This window comes from Schistocerca piceifrons, chromosome 3, assembly GCF_021461385.2.
Source record: "Schistocerca piceifrons isolate TAMUIC-IGC-003096 chromosome 3, iqSchPice1.1, whole genome shotgun sequence".
NCBI classification, from domain to species: Eukaryota; Metazoa; Arthropoda; class Insecta; order Orthoptera; family Acrididae; genus Schistocerca; species Schistocerca piceifrons.
In genome coordinates, this window is record NC_060140.1 from 532,499,896 (window position 1) to 532,516,701 (window position 16,806).

Below are 16,806 nucleotides of genomic sequence, written 5' to 3' on the forward strand. Positions count from 1 at the left end.
TGTACTTTTACCAACAAAAATGTTGATTGAGTTTTTTTTTTAAAAAAAAAAAAAATCACTGAACATGACTTTTACATAAATCCCAAACTTTCCGTTACTTCACACCCTGTACCCCAAGAGTTCGGTCCCAGATTTTCAAAAGGAAAATATTGTTTACATTGAATTACTGATAAATTGCCAAGACTTTTTGGATGTACTCTGCCATAACGACATTTCTGTAGCTAATTTAATTTGACACTGATTAGCACTACTGACATACTTTCACACAATTTAATCACAACAATCTTTTAAAACTGACACATTGCATATCCTGCGATATTTTCACAACGTGGGTCACCGGAACACGCAATAGATAACTAAAATAAATTTTAATACATAGTTTGTATCATATTTTGCAATTTTTAGACAAAATAATCACAAACAAATGTTATCTATGATATTATTTGGTGCCAAAGCATAATCATCAGATTCCAGTAGCAGCTCAACAAGCATTTAAGTGTAATGGTACAAACCAATTGGTTCACTTTCTTTGTCAATTCTGCAGCTTTGGCTCCATCAACTCGATCAAGTAAAATGTCTCCATTTAGCAGCAGGCATGTTGGTACAGATGATACATCATATTTCATTGAAACTTCTGGAACATCTTCAGCAGGGCATTTAGCAAATTTTACTCCCTGGAAAGTCACAATCATTAAACAATACACTGAAAATTTTGAATAAAATAAAAATAAATCAAAAATTTTATTTCATTTACTAATTCTCTATAACAGGTATGGGAGATAACATATACTGTCACAAAGATAATATCACACATTTTACAGTAAACAACTTGTTCAAAAAAAAAAAAAACATTGCTAGCCTGAAAGCCTTGAGTATTTAAAATATAAAAAGAATTCAACAGCTAACACCAAGATCTAGTGTATTTATAGGTGGATACCAGATACACATACAATGCAAATTCTGTTTTTGTAAATATGAAAACATGATGAGAAAGACATCAATGTTTTGCCAACCTGAATGAAGCATTTAACATATATTTGGCAGAGAAGCATTAATTTTACTGTGTTTTTAATGAAACATTGTAGCCATGAAAACCAATCACAGTGAGTGCAGAATATTAATACCTAGGTTTTTTTCAAAGGTTCCTCACGTGACTGACAGAGTTTAGTGCTCATCTTAAAAGTAAGGCTATCTTATAGTAACTTACATTTAACTCTGGCTGCTTTGCCAGCTCTTCAAGCACCTCATTCATTGTTTCACACTGCTTGGCCCAATCGGCATAAAAGTGAACCACAACCAGGCTATTAGATCTGAAATGAATCATTGTATTATTACACAGTCACAAGTGCCTTGCCTTATAATTTAACTTCAGTGCACACAAAAAAGCAGAATTTAAAACAGTTTATACATATATATGAAATATCAATAGCTAAATGAAAAGTAGAATTTTTGTTAACACTGTCTGCCAACCTACACTGATATATGTAATTGGACAGATAAAAAATCTACACACCAAGCGACGGCAGAACACACACATTAAAGGTTATAATTAGGCAAGCTTTTAGAGCCAGTGGCTTATTCTTCAGCCAGAAGGAGCCACTGGCTCCAAAAGCTTGCCTAATTATAACATTCAGTGTGTGTTCTGACGCTGCTTGGTGAAGGAGATTTTTTTATCTATGCAGTTATATTGTCAAAGATTGATTGTTTTCATTGTTATAACATATACTGATAGCAGCACCTGCTACATAATGTATACACTAGCTGTTGCCTGCAGCTGCATTTGCCTATCAGTAATGTTGTTATGATGATTGTGTGTTTTGATTACCATAGCTTGTGATGTGCATGCCCCCCCCAACTAACTACTCCAGCGCACAATGCGACGGCATGCACATTACGGCCGCCAAGTGGTGCGGGCGTACATCTATGCATCTTGCTATACAACTAGCTATACATTACACAACATGTATATTATGTACCAAATTTAATAATTTTTAAAATAGTTTTATGTCCACTGATGGAAAAAAAGAAGACATTCCATTCTCTACTTCACACTATTAGGTGTATTTTTAAGTACAGGGTTATTACAAATGATTGAAGCGATTTCACAGCTCTACAATAACTTTATTATTTGAGATATTTTCACAATGCTTTGCACACACATACAAAAACTCAAAAAGTTTTTTTAGGCATTCACAAATGTTCGATATGTGCCCCTTTAGTGATTCGGCAGACATCAAGCCGATAATCAAGTTCCTCCCACACTCGGCGCAGCATGTCCCCATCAATGAGTTCGAAAGCATTGTTGATGCGAGCTCGCAGTTCTGGCACGTTTCTTGGTAGAGGAGGTTTAAACACTGAATCTTTCACATCACTATGCGTGAAACTTGCCCGCACGCGTTCAACCGTTTCTTCGCTCACTGCAGGCCGACCCGTTGATTTCCCCTTACAGAGGCATCCAGAAGCTTTAAACTGCGCATACCATCGCCGAATGGAGTTAGCAGTTGGTGGATCTTTGTTGAACTTCGTCCTGAAGTGTCGTTGCACTGTTATGACTGACTGATGTGAGTGCATTTCAAGCATGACATACGCTTTCTCGGCTCCTGTCGCCATTTTGTCTCACTGCGCTCTCGAGCGCTCTGGCGGCAGAAACCTGAAGTGCGGCTTCAGCCGAATAAAACTTTATGAGTTTTTCTACGCATCTGTAGTGTGTCGTGACCATATGTCAATGAATGGAGCTACAGTGAATTTATGAAATCGCTTCAATCATTTGTAATAGCCCTGAAGTTTATATTCTTCCTCAGGGTTCAAGCTATTTCCATACTAAATTTGATTGAAATCAATTAAGTGGTTTTGTCATAAAAAGGTAACAGACAAACTTATGCATTGATAATATTACACTATTGGCCATTAAAATTGTTACACCATGAAGATGACGTGCTACAGACGCGAAATTTAACAGACAGGAAGAAGATGCTGTGATATGCAAATGATTAGCTTTTCAGAGCATTCACACAAGATTGGCACCGGTGGCGACACCTGCAACGTGCTGACATGAGGAAAGTTTCCAACCTATTTCTCATACACAAACAGCAGTTGACGGGCGTTGCCTGGTGAGACATTGTTGTGATGCCTCGTGTAAGGAGGATAAATGCATACCATCACATTTCCGACTTTGATAAAGGTCGGATTGTAGCCTATCGCGATTGTGGTTTATCATATCATTGCTGCTCGTGTTGGTCGAGATCCAATGACTGTTAGCAGAATATGGAATCGGTGGGTTCAGGAGGGTAATACAGAACACCGTGCTGTATCCCAACGTCCTCGTATCACTAGCAGTCGAGATGCCAGGCATCTTATCCGCGTGGCTGTAACGGATCATGCAGCCACGTCTCGATCCCTGAGTCAACAGATGGGGACGTTTGCATGACAACAACCATCTGCATGAACAGTTCGACAAAGTTTGCAGCAGCATGGACTATCAGCTCGGAGACCATGGCTGCAGTCACCCTTGACGCTGCATCACAGCCAGGAGTACCTGCGATGGTGTACTCGACAACAAACCTGGGTGCACCAATGGCAAAATGTCATTTTTTCGGATGAATCCAGGTTCTGTTTACAGCATCATGATGGTCGCATCTGTGTTTGGCGACACTGCGGTGAACACACACTGGAAGCGTGTATTCGTCAAAGCCATACTGGCGTATCATCCGGTATGATGGTATGGGGTGCCATTGATTACACGTCTTGGTCACCTCTTATTTGCATTGACGGCACTTTGAACAGTGGATGTTACATTTCAGATGAGTTACGACCCGTGGCTCTACCCTTCAATCGATCCCTGCGAAACCCTACATTTCAGCAGGATACTGCACGACCGCATGTTGCAGGTCCTGTAAGGGCCTTTCTGGATACAGAAAATGTTCAAATGCTGCCCTGGCCAGCACATTCTTCAGATCTCTCGCCAACTGAAAACATCCAATGTTAGGCGCGTAATGGGGCCCCTTAGGGATATGGCGGCTAAGGAGGGGAAGAAATCCAGTGTGCACTCCGTGTGCATTCCGGGTGGAGTCATTCCTGATGTGGAAAGAGTCCTTCCGGATGCCATGAAGAGCACAGGATGCAGCCAGCTGCAGGTGGTGGCACATGTCAGCACTAATGACGTGTGTCACTTTGGATCTGAGGAAATTCTCTCTGGATTCCAGCGGCTATCTGATTTGGTGAAGGCTGCCGGTCTTGCTTACGAGATGAAGGCAGAGCTCACCATCTGCAGCATCGTTGACAGAACCGACTGCGGACCTTTGGTGCAGAGCCGGGTGGAGGGTCTGAATCAGAGGCTCAGACGGTTTTGCGACCGTGTTGGCTGCAGATTCCTTGACTTGCGCCATAGGGTGGTGGGGTTTCGGGTTCTGCTGAATAGGTTAGGAGTTCACTACACTCAGCTGGCGGCTACACGGGTAGCGGAGGCTGTGTGGCATGGACTGGGTGGTTTTTTAGGTTAGAAGGCCTCGGGAAAGTACGGGGTGGGCTGCAATCTCAAAGGGTGCATGGCAAATACAGGACGTGCTTGGATCAAGGAACAGTCGGAATTGTAGTTGTAAATTGTTGCAGTTGTGCTGGGAAAGTCCCTGAGCTTCAAGCGCTAATAGAAAGCACAGAAGCTGAAATTGTTATAGGTACAGAAAGCTGGCTAAAGCCTGAAATAAGTTCTGCAGATTTACGAAGTCTCAGACGGTGTTCAGGAAAGATAGATTAGGCAGAATTGGTGGTGGAGTGTTTGTGTCTGTCAGTAGTGGTTTATCTTGCAGTGAAGTCGAAGTAGATACTCCGTGCGAATTGGTATGGTTATACTTAACAGCCGAACTAAGTTAATAATTGGTTCCTTCTACCGACCCCCAGACTCCGATGATATAGTTGCTGAACAGTTCAGAGAAAATTTCAGTCTTGTAACAAATAAATACCACACTCATACGGTGGGGACTTCAACCTTCCCTCGATATGTTGGCAAAAATACTTGTTCAAAACCGGTGGTAGGCAGAAAACATTTTCAGAGATTGTCCTAAATGCTTTTTCCGAAAATTATTTCGAGCAGTTAGTCCACGAACCCACACGAATTGTAAATGGTTGCGAAAACACACTTGACCTCTTAGCCAAAAACAATCCAGAGCTAATAGAGAGCTTCATGACTGATACAGGGATTAGTGATCACAAGGTCGTTGTAGCTAGGCTCAATACCGTTTCTTCCAAATCCACCAGGAACAAAAGCAAAATAATTTTATTTAAAAAAGCGGATAAAGTGTCACTAGAAGCTTTCCTAAGAGAGAATCTCCACTCCTTCTGAACTGACTATGCAAATATAGACGAGATGCGGCTCAAATTCAAAGATATAGTAGCAACAGCAATTGAGAGATTCATACCTCATAAATTGGTAAGAGATGGAACTGATCCCCGTGGTACACAAAACAGGTCCAAACGCTGTTGCAGAGGCAACGGAAAAAGCATGCGAAGTTCAGAAGAACGCGAAATCCTGAAGATTGGCTAAAATTTACAGATGCGCAAAATTTGGCATGGACTTCAATGCGAGATGCCTTTAATAGGTTCCACAACGAAACACTGTCTCTAAATTTGGTAGAAAATCTGAAGAAATTCTGGTCGTATGTAAAGTACACAAGCGGCAAGACGCAGTCAATACCTTCGCTGCGCAGTGCCGATGGTACTGTTACCGACGATTGTGCCGCTAAAGTGGACTTATTGAACGCAGTTTTCCAAAATTCCTTCACCAGGGAAGATGAATGGAATATTCCAGAATTTGAAACACGAACAGCTGCTAGCATGAGTTTCTTAGAAGTAGATACCTTAGGGGTTGCGAAGCAACTCAAATCGCTTGATACGGGCAAGTCTTCAGGTCCAGATTGTATACAGATTAGGTTCCTTTCAGATTACGCTGACACAATAGCTCCCTACTTAGCAATCATATACAACCGCTCGCTCACCGATAGATCTGTACCTACAGATTGTAAAATTGCGCAGGTTGCACCAGTGTTTAAGAAGGGTAGTAGGAGTAATCCATCGAACTACAGACCTATATCATTGACGTCGGTTTGCAGTAGGGTTTTGGAGCATATACTGCATTCAAACATAATGAATCACCTCGAGGGGAACGATCTATTGATACGTAATCAGCATGGTTTCAGGAAACATCGCTCTTGTGCAACGCAGCTAGCTCTTTATTCGCACAAAGTAATGGCCGCTATCGACAGGGGATTTCAAGTTGATTCCGTATTTCTAGATTTCTGGAAAGCTTTTGACACCGTTCCTCACAAGCGACTTCTAATCAAGCTGCGGGCCTATGGGGTATCGTCTCAGTTGTGCGACTGGATTCGTGATTTCCTGTCAGGAAGGTCGCAGTTCGTAGTAATAAATGGCAAATCATCGAGTAAAACTGAAGTGATATCAGGTGTTCCCCAGGGAAGCGTCCTGGGACCTCTGCTGTTCCTGATCTATATAAATGACCTGGGTGACAATCTGAGCAGTTCTCTTACGCTGTTCGCAGATGATGCTGTAATTTACCGTCTAGTAAGGTCATCCGAAGACCAGTATCAGTTGCAAAGCGATTTAGAAAAGATTGCTGTATGGTGTGGCAGGTGGCAGTTGACGCTAAATAACGAAAAGTGTGAGGTGATCCACATGAGTTCCAAAAGAAATCCGTTGGAATTTGATTACTCGATAAATAGTACAATTCTCAAGGCTGTCAATTCAACAAGTACCTAGGTGTAAAAATTACGAACAACTTCAGTTGGAAAGACCACATAGATAATATTGCGGGGAAGGCGAGCCAAAGGTTGCATTTCATTGGCAGGACACTTAGAGGATGCAACAAGTCCACTAAAGAGATGGCTTACACTACACTCGTTCGTCCTCTGTTAGAATATTGCTGCGCGGTGTGGGATCCTTACCAGGTGAGATTGACCGAGGACATCGAAAGGGTGCAAAAAAGGGCAGCTCGTTTCGTATTATCGCGTAATAGGGGAGAGAGTGTGGCAGATATGATACGCGAGTTGGGATGGAAGTTATTAAAGCAAAGACATTTTTCGTCGCGGCGAGATCTATTTACGAAATTTCAGTCACCAACTTTCTCTTCCGAATGCGAAAATATTTTGTTGAGCCCCACCTACATAGGTAGGAATGATCATCAAAATAAAATAAGAGAAATCAGAGCTCGAACAGAAAGGTTTAGGTGTTCGTTTTTCCCACGCGCTGTTCGGGAGTGGAATGGTAGGGAGATAGTATGATTGTGGTTCGATGAACCCTCTGCCAAGCACTTAAATGTGAATTGCAGAGTAATCATGTAGATGTAGATGTAGAACAATGGTGACTGAGCAACTGGCTCGTCATAACGCCAGTCACTACTCTTTATGAACTGTGGTATCGTGTTGAAGCTGCATGGGCAGCTGTACCAGTACACACCATCTAAGCTCTGTTTGACTCGATGCCCAGGCGTATCAAGGCCGTTATTACAGCCAGAGGTGGTTGTTCTGGGGACTAATTTCTCAGCATCTATGCACCCAAATTGCGTGAAAATGTAATCACATGTCAGTTCTAGTATAATACATTTGTCCAATGAATACCCGTTTATCATCTGAATTTCTTCTTGGTGTAGCAATTTTAATGGCCAGTAGTGTATTACGAATTTTACACTCAACTAAACCATGTAAACACATGGAAAAATGCCACAAAGACATTAACATACTACATTATAAGTTATCAAGCACATAGTCCGTTCAACACGTAATTCCTCTTGAACGAAAATTATTTCAACTAGGATAGGTGTGTTACCTTTATATCAACTAACAAATGAAGTTAATTCTTACAACTAATAACATCACACATGTTGTTTTCTTGACATTCCTCGATTCAGAAGGAGTTCACAGAATATATTGTATGTAGAATAGTAATAATCAACTTAGAACAACAGCAAACACTGAGGGGACAAAAGTCATGGGATAGTGATGTGCACATCAACAGATAGCAGCAGTATTGCACACACAAAGTACAAAAGAGTAGTGTATTGGCAGGGCTGTCATTTTTATTCAGGTGGTTCATGTCAAAAGGCGTCTGAAGTGAAACATTCCATTTTGAAAATCGTTAGGGAAATTAATATTTTGAGATTCACGGTGTCAAGAGTGTGCTGAGAATGCCAAATTTCAGGCATTACTTCTCATTCTGGACAACACTGCTTATCTGTGGGTGGATTCTCTCAATATGGCATAAGTATCACTAGTTCCTTTCATCAAAGGGTTCGAAAAGTGCTGTGTTCAATGTCCTGGATGCTCACAAGGGCAAAATACTTAAGAAGAAAAGTGACTAAAATCTTGACAGTGATTAAAAAAAATAGTGCTAGTGAAGTTAATAGTCAAATCAATGAAGTCTGATTATAAATTTGGTATTTCAGGGTAATGTTATCAACACTACAACATTTTTAATGCAGCTAAGAGTGGCTATATTGTTAGCAGCTTATGTAAATGGTTAATGTGGGAGCAATTTTCCTTCACTCAGAGTCTCTCTTTTCTCCCCCTCAAAGTTAAGAGTGCTGTTATATTTTTAAAAATAGGGCAAGTTATTTGCATATATTTCATGTCTGTTACTGTAAACACTATTTATGCATCACATGTGCAACATACATCACTTGTATTAATAAAAATTTTAACATACTTATGTTATAAACTATACTTATATAGCTAGAGAAATTATGCCGGTTTAGCATCTTTGTTGCCAAAGGGCTTTCTTTGACTAATACTGCGGTATCAGAAGTCTTAAAGTGACCTAAGTCTTAAAAGGATGGATGTACTGTACTATTTTATTGTCGACACATTAGATCGTCTGAAAAACATTTAAATTCTATCTATTCTATTGCCCAATTTGTGTTTTTGGTGTTATGAGGAAAGGGATGGAATGTCATCATACAGATACAGTAATTGAAACACTATTTACAGGTATATTATTTGATTTTATAAGAACGTAAAACTTTTATCCCCTATCCTTTGACAGAGGTCTTCATGTGTCCAAGTGCAATATTTGTAGCAATCATCTTCAGGATAAGTACTGGGGTCTGGGGTGGTCTTCCCTAAACGACATCACTTTGTTGTACAGAACGCTATTGCCTTGTTAATTTAACAGCTCATCGGCAAGCAACAGAATGTCAGCAGCTCGAGCACAGAGGCAGCATTTTACTGCAGCCATACAGTAGATCTCTTGGGTCACTTGTTTATCATGTTGAACCCAAGCCTTAAAGAGCTGTTGGCTGGCAAGGACACAAGCTGGGTGAACTGGAATCACTGGCAGTAAGGTTGCCAATAGCTTGTGCCACGGCATTTATCTCAATATCTTCTTATATTTTAAGCATACAAAATTCTTGAAAATTTGTACATCAGCCACACACCAACCAACCAACAGCTGTGTTGTCGCAGTTGCACATGATCTTCACCCTCCAATATGGGACTGATAATAGACTATGTCTCTCAGTTTTGTCAACACAGATGTGTCTGCAGTCACATGCCAGATCATAAAGGCTTGCAGCATAGAGTGTGGCTACAAAATACTTTGTGGGCCTCCTCAGATCCTGTGGTCACGGTGAATATAGCAAATCAGCAATAGCCTTACACCACCTGGACAGTGGCCGACCTTTCAGTTTTCAAGTTGCCTGTGCGCTTGCTCCGAGGCTATGGATTGGGAGAATTTTGGGAAAGAGCGATTCACCTGTAAACAAGACTGCACATAGGACGCTGATGAGATCTATTCTTGAGAACTGCTTGAGTGTTTGGTTTCCATACCTCATTGGATTGAAGGAAGACCCTGAAGCAATTCAGCGGCAGGCTACTAGATTTGTTACCGGTAGGTTCAAACAACATGTAAGTGTTACGGAGATAAATTGTGAACTCAAATGGGAATCTATGGAGGGAAGGTGACAGTCTTTTCGAGAAACGTTGAGAAAATTTAGAGAACCGACATTTGAAGCTGACTGCCAAACGATTCCACTGCTGCCAACAAATATTGCGCATAAGGACCACAAAGATAAGATACGAGAAATGTACGGAGGCATATAGACAGTCATTTTTTCCTTGCTCTATTTGCAAGTGGAGCAGGACTAGAAGTGCTATTAAGTGCCCCAGAACCCAGCAGTTTAATTCCACTGATGAGCATTGCTGTGCAAATGTGGACAAAATATTGGATTTACAGACTTTTTGTACTTTATACAATATGGCCCAACACACTAAAGAACTTTATTCAAATTGACACTAACTATAGAAACCTACGGACTTATCGTGCATTAACTGCTATGTATTTAGTTTTATTGCAGCTACAATTAATTTTGTGAAACTAAATCTGCTTGCAAACAATTCCTGGTCTCTACTTAATGGTGGGCATTTCACATTACTTGTTTTGCTCTTTTACCAATAACTTGGTTATTGTGAAGAAAACAAATAGTTATCAGCATAACAACACACAAATATATTGGAAAGTAGGGTGTCTATAAAGAATCTTTCTGCTGCAGCTGTCATTTCTTATTTCAGATGAATTTCATCTGTAATCACAATCAGCCATTTGACATTCAATAATCGACAAAGGTCTTCTCTCTATGCAGTGCAGTCTTCTGCAGTATATTGTTGTGCCGCCACGACAGTACACGCAAACGGCGATAGAGGCGCTACGCAACTCGGCTGAGCGCGGGAGCGCCACCTAGCTACGAACGGCGCCGGCCTCATGTCACGGCACGGCAGTCGAATAAGAGATACTGAGCTGTTATCGTGTAACAAGCTATTGTTTCTAAGTGAGTGTGTTTGAATATCCACGCAATTATTGGTGATTAAAGGTTATAACACTTTTTGGCGGTGAGGTCGGATATTTTCACTGCGTTGTGGATTTGAGTGTTTGTGACGGGGCAGACATGGAACAGCTTATGCAAGCGCTCATTGAACAACAAACACAGCTGACGGCTGCTATTCAGGCGTTGTCGACGTCGCTTACTCATCGTCTGTCTTCCACTTCTCCGCCTCCATTCCCTCCTTACGACGGGGTTGCTGAAGATTGGGAGGATTATGAGAAGTGTTTGCGGCAACACTTCTTGGCTTTCGGCGTTGTCGACACTCCTATGTGTAAGTCGTTATTTCTATCTTGGATTTCCCCACGGATCTATCAGCTGCTATCTCAGTTAGCCCTTCTGTGGGAACCTGCCTCTCTGTCCTTCCGAGAAATGTGTGACTTATTGTCTAACTATTACCGAAAAAACAACCACGTCGTTGCCGCCCGCGTGGTGTTCTACCGGTGTCGTAAACAGCCCCATCAATCTTACTGGGCTTGGGCGGCGGAACTACACGGTCTGAGTAGGAAATGTCAGTTTGTCACGGACACTCATCATGAGTCTTATGCTGATTCAATGGTTAGGGATGCTATTCTACGGCTTGCTCCTGATAAAGAAGTTTGGCAACGTGCCCTACAACTGCCAAACCCATCGTTGTCGGAAGTTCTAAGCATCGCTCAATCCTTTGAAGTGTCTCACGCTGCTGGCGCGCAAATAGACGCGTGGTGTGATGTAGGCGCTGTACAGCCAACTTTCAGCATGGACAATTTGCCTGTTTCACAGGAGAACGAAGATGTGGCGGCGGTTCACTCGCGTAAACAATGTCGCATTGGGCCACAACACTTGCAGCGAAAACAGCAACCACAGAAGCAGGTTCGTTCCGCACTTCCTTCTTGTCCACGTTGTTTCGTACAGCATGACAGGGCCACGTGTCCAGAACGTTGGGCCACGTGTAATTCATGTAGGAAAAAAGGCCACATTGCTTCCGTGTGTCAGTCCCCTAAAGTTCCCGTCGGCGAGGACGAGGCACTGGACATGGATGTTAACTGTGTGCTTTCTCAAACAAATAAGTTGTTTGTTACTGTTCGTGTTCTGGATAAAGACATTCACATGCAAGTGGACACTGGGCTCTGCAGTAACTCTCATTAATTCTCGCACGTATTTGGAGTTGGGCTCCCCTCCCTTGTCTCCAGTTACACGAAATCTGAGAACTTATAATAAACAGAAAATTCCTATCATTGGCCAGTTTCATGCTTCCACTGCCTACAAGTCTGTTGTTAGGCCCCTCACGTTTTATGTGGTGGATCATGCAGGCACTGAAAACCTGTTTGGTTATGATGCTTTCCAGCTGTTCGGGTTCTCCATTGATGATGATGTGCACCTCATATCTGAGGATATTCCGTATCAACAGCTGGATGGATTGTGTTCTGAATTTCCGTCCGTGTTCTCTGCTGGTCTGGATTGTGCCAAGGATTTTGAAGCCCACATTACTCTTAAATCTACAGCTCGCCCTAAGTTTTTCCGGGCACGCCCTATTCCGGTGGCGTTGCGTGCACCTGTCAAGGCTGAGATAGACAGGTTAACAGCTTCAGGGATTCTCCTTCCTGTTACCTCCAGCGAATGGGCATCGCCAATCGTGGTGGTTTCTAAACCAAATTGGAGTCTGCGATTGTGTGGTGATTTTAAAGCCACTGTCAACGCTCAGAGCCTCATTGACACTTATCCTCTTCCCTGTCCTGAGGAGTTATTTACCAAGCTCGCTGGGGGCCAGTTGTTTTCCAAACTTGACTTATCGGAGGCGTACCATCAGTTGCCGTTGGATGCTTCTTCCAAGGAATTTCTCGTCATCAACACTCCTTGTGGGTTGTATCAGTACCAGCGGTTACCATTTGGCGTCGCTAGCACGCCGGCCATTTTTCAGCGGTTTTTGGAACAGCTCACAGCTTCCGTTCCCGGCTGCATAAACTATCTGGATGACATTGTTGTCACGGAGGCCTCCTCTGAGGAGCACCTTTGCAATTTGCGTTCACTGTTTCGGGTTTTGCATTCGGCTGGGTTGAGGTGCAATCTGGACAAGTCACAGTTCTTCCAACCCTCCATTGTGTATCTTGGTTTTCCGCTTGTCCCGTGAGGGTATATGTCCTCTACGTCAGCACGTTGTAGCCATTAACGCTCTACCCCAGCCGTCTACGGTCAAAGAACTTCAGGCATTTCTAGGCAAGATTGCTTATTATCACAAATTCATTCCATCTGCGGCGGCGGTAGCTCATCCTCTGCATCAGCTGTTAAGCAAAAACGTCCCTTTCTGTTGGTCCGACGAGTGTGAGCAGGCTTTTGTCCACCTGAAGGCTCATTTGCAGTCGGCACCTTGTCTTGCCACATTCCGTTTGGGTCAGCACTTTGTTCTGGCGACTGACGCATCACAGTATGGCCTAGGGGCTGCTCTCGCCCATCGGTATGAGGATGGGTCGGAACGACCCATCGTCTATGCTTCCAAGACCCTTAACGATGCGCAACGGCGTTACTCTCAAATCGAAAAGGAGGTGCTCGCTATCATTTATGCTCTAAAAAAGTTCAGCGTTTTTTTGTATGGTTCTAAGTTTCACCTCATTACCAACCACAAGCCGCTGGTCTCTCTGTTCAGCCCATCGGCGTCGCTTCTGGATAAGGCAGCTCACTGCCTGCAACGTTGGGCCTTATACTTGTCTCGTTTTCACTATGAGATTCACTATCGCCCCACGGCCCAGCACGCCAACGCTGACGCATTGTCGCGATTGCCGATGGGCCCCGACCCGGTTTTCGATCGTGATGAACTACTCTGTTTCCACATTGATGAGGAAGAACGTCGTGCGGTCGAAACTACCATGCCTTGCGCCTTCGTCTGTCTGTTCATGATGGTTTTGTTCTTCTGGCCATGGTGGCGCATCTCCACGGGTTGTGGTGCCAGCCTCTCTTCGCAAAGATGTTCTCAAACTGTTGCATGAAGGCCATTGGGGTATTTCTCAGACTAAGTCCCTGGCCCGCAGGCACGTTTCTTGGCCTGGTATTGATTCGGACATCGCCCACATGGTTGCTGCGTGGGGTCAGTGTGCTCAACAACTGGCTGCACCTCGTACAATGCCCTCTCTGTGGCCTGATCCTGCGCAGCCTTGGGAACGGGTGCACACTGACTTTGCCGGCCCCTTCCTCGGTACTTATTGGCTACTGTTGATTGACGCCTTCTCGAAGTTTCCGTTTGTTGTTCGATGTCCGTCGCCCACCACTGCAGCGACGACGCTGGCTTTGTCCAAAATCTTTGCGCTAGAAGGTCTTCCATCCATGATTGTCACGGACATTGGCCCTCAGTCTCTTCGCAGGCCTTCCGTGATTTTTGTACTGGACAAGGGATTTATCATGTTACAGCACCGCCCTTCCATCCGCAATCGAATAGGGAGGTCAAGCGCCTTGTCCGCACTTTCAAAAGCCAGATGAAAAAATTCCTTAGTGATTTTTCCACAGATGACGCTCTGCTGCAATTTCTGAGTTCTTATCACTTCACGCCTCTGGGTGATCGCAGCCCTGCTGAACTCTTGCATGGCCGCCAACCGCTCACTCTACTGCACCTGCTTCACCATGTCAGGCCTTGTGCTGTGTCCCCTAGTGCGGGAAAATACTCGGTGGGCGCCGACGTATGGGCACGAGGGTATGGATCTCACCCTAAATGGATTCCAGGGGTGGTCAAGGCTCTTTGCGGCTGCCGGCTTTGTGAAATACGTACGGACGACGGCATGGTTGATCGCCATTACGACCAGATGCACCCACGAGTGGTGGCCACACCGGTGCCACCCGCCTTCCTTCGCCTCCACCAGCCCGAGAAGCCAGTCCTGTCGCTGCTGCCGATCTACCGTACGTGTTGATGCAGCCGATGTTGCTACCGCTTCCGAGTACACCGGAACCGGCCCCAGTCGCGATGCCGCCTTCTGCGGGACCCATCTCGCTGGAGCACACCCCCAGGTCCATGACACCTATGGATGCTGCTCCGGAGTTTTCACCCATCATCTCGTCCAGGAGGCACATTCCGCGCACGAGCTTCCATCCTGGACACTTCCGACCATACTCTCGTGTCTCTCCGCGGGATCTTCTCAGGGCCTCACAAGAGGCCATGGATGTCTCCGCACTGTCCATATCTCCAAGGAAGTGAGAGGGTGTTGTTTTTTTTTTCAAGGGGGGAAAAGTGTTGTGACAGTGCCACGACATTTAACAGTGCCGCCACGACAGTAAGCGCAAACGGCAATAGAGGCGCTCCGCAACTCGGCTGAGCGCGGGAGCGCCACCTATCTACGAACGGCGCCGGCCGCATGTCACGGCACGGCAGTCGAATAAGAGATACTGAGTTGTTATCATGTAACGAGCTATTGTTTCTAAGTGATTGTGTTTGAATATCCACGCAATTATTGGTGATTAAAGGTTATAACATATATTGCTACTGTTTGTTTTCTAATGTTATACACCTGTTTGACAACAGGTTGTTGCCTCAATATTTTCTAATCTTTTGAAATCTAGCAAAGAACTTCTTCAGTCCAGTTACCAATGATATGCTTGGCTCCACAAACCACCTACCTCCAATTCATGTTCATTAGTCATAATTATTCTTCAACTTTAGTCTGTTCTTGAAACCCTCTTTCTGCATTTAATTTCTGACACATCAGAAGCCCTGTTTTCAAAACACTGATTTCCCAAAAAAGGAATCATTGAGTCGCAGACAGGCACCTTTGAAAGACTGCTAAAATTAGGGAAGGTGGCTTGTTGGATTGAAGAAGACCAAGTGAAGCAAATGGGGGAAAAGGTGGTGTTCTGGAGGAAAGTGGATAGGGTGTCCTCACCTTTGGGACAGACCATTAAAATATCGTCAATGAAACTGAACCAGGTGAGGGGCTTAGGATTCTGGGTAGTTAAGAAAGATTCCTCTAGATGGCCTATGAATGTGCTGGCATAGGGTGGTGCCATTAGGCACCAATTGCTGTACCACAGATTTTATTGTTGGTGATGCTTTCAAAGGAGAAGCCATTGTGAGTGAGGATACAGTTGGTTATAGAGACCAAGAAAGAGATTACAGGTCTGGAGCCAGATGGATTTCGGGAAAGATAAGTGTTTAATAGTGTCAATGATATGGGCTTTGGGAATCTTGGCATTGAGGGAGATGGCATCAACGATGACAAGCCATGTGACAGGTGGTAAAGGAACAGGAACTGTGGTAGTCGATGGAGGAAATGGTTGGTGCCTTTTATATAGGATGATAGGTACAGGTAACAGGCTGAAGGTACTGGCTCACGAAAGCAGAGATTCTCTCAGTAACGGCATAGTAACTGGCTCCAATGGGGTGTCCTGGGTGGTAATATGCCAAGAGGCTCACTGAGGCATTCACAAATCAAAATTACCTCCTGAACCTTACACAGCAACAAATCTACCAAGCCTAGTCTCTCCAGTCATCTATCACCACCCATATACCCACCATCTGGCTACAAAGGCGAGCTTCCCTTGTGACTCAGTACCAACCATGACTTGAGCAACTGAATCGCATTATCCACCAGGATTTTGACAATCTCTCATCATGCCCAGAACTGAAGAATATCCTACCCACTATCATCCTCACTACTGGTATTCTGTCACCCACTCAACCTATGCACTATCCTTGTCCATCCATATTCCACCCCTGCTCCCAACCATTTGCCTCATTGTTCATACAGGATGTATATGCGAACAAGGAAAAAAGTTCCCAGGTTTCCTGGTTAAAAATACACTTTTTCCCTGGCGAAAACACACATTTTCCCAGGTGAAAATAAACATTATCTGTGTTACATGACGGTATATTTTTTCCTCTGAACTGTAAAACTTATCTATCCTCTGAATGGTAAAGGTTTTATACACTGGTACAGAACTTTCCTGCACTTTAGGAACTGAAACTCAGCAGA

At 43.8% G+C, this 16,806-nt stretch overlaps 1 protein-coding gene across 1 annotated transcript in view; it reads right to left on the reverse strand.

Annotated features, from left to right (window-relative positions):
- LOC124789478 (glutaredoxin-3) overlaps positions 1–16,806 on the reverse strand; it is a 61,482-nt gene that overhangs the window by 32,244 nt on the left and 12,432 nt on the right. Inside the window, exons 2-3 of the mRNA XM_047256850.1 lie at positions 1,208–1,310; positions 513–674 (exon numbers count right to left, since the gene is read on the reverse strand). Of these exons, the coding sequence (XP_047112806.1) occupies positions 513–674; positions 1,208–1,310 (265 nt within the window). The remainder of the gene's footprint in view (positions 1–512; positions 675–1,207; positions 1,311–16,806) is intronic.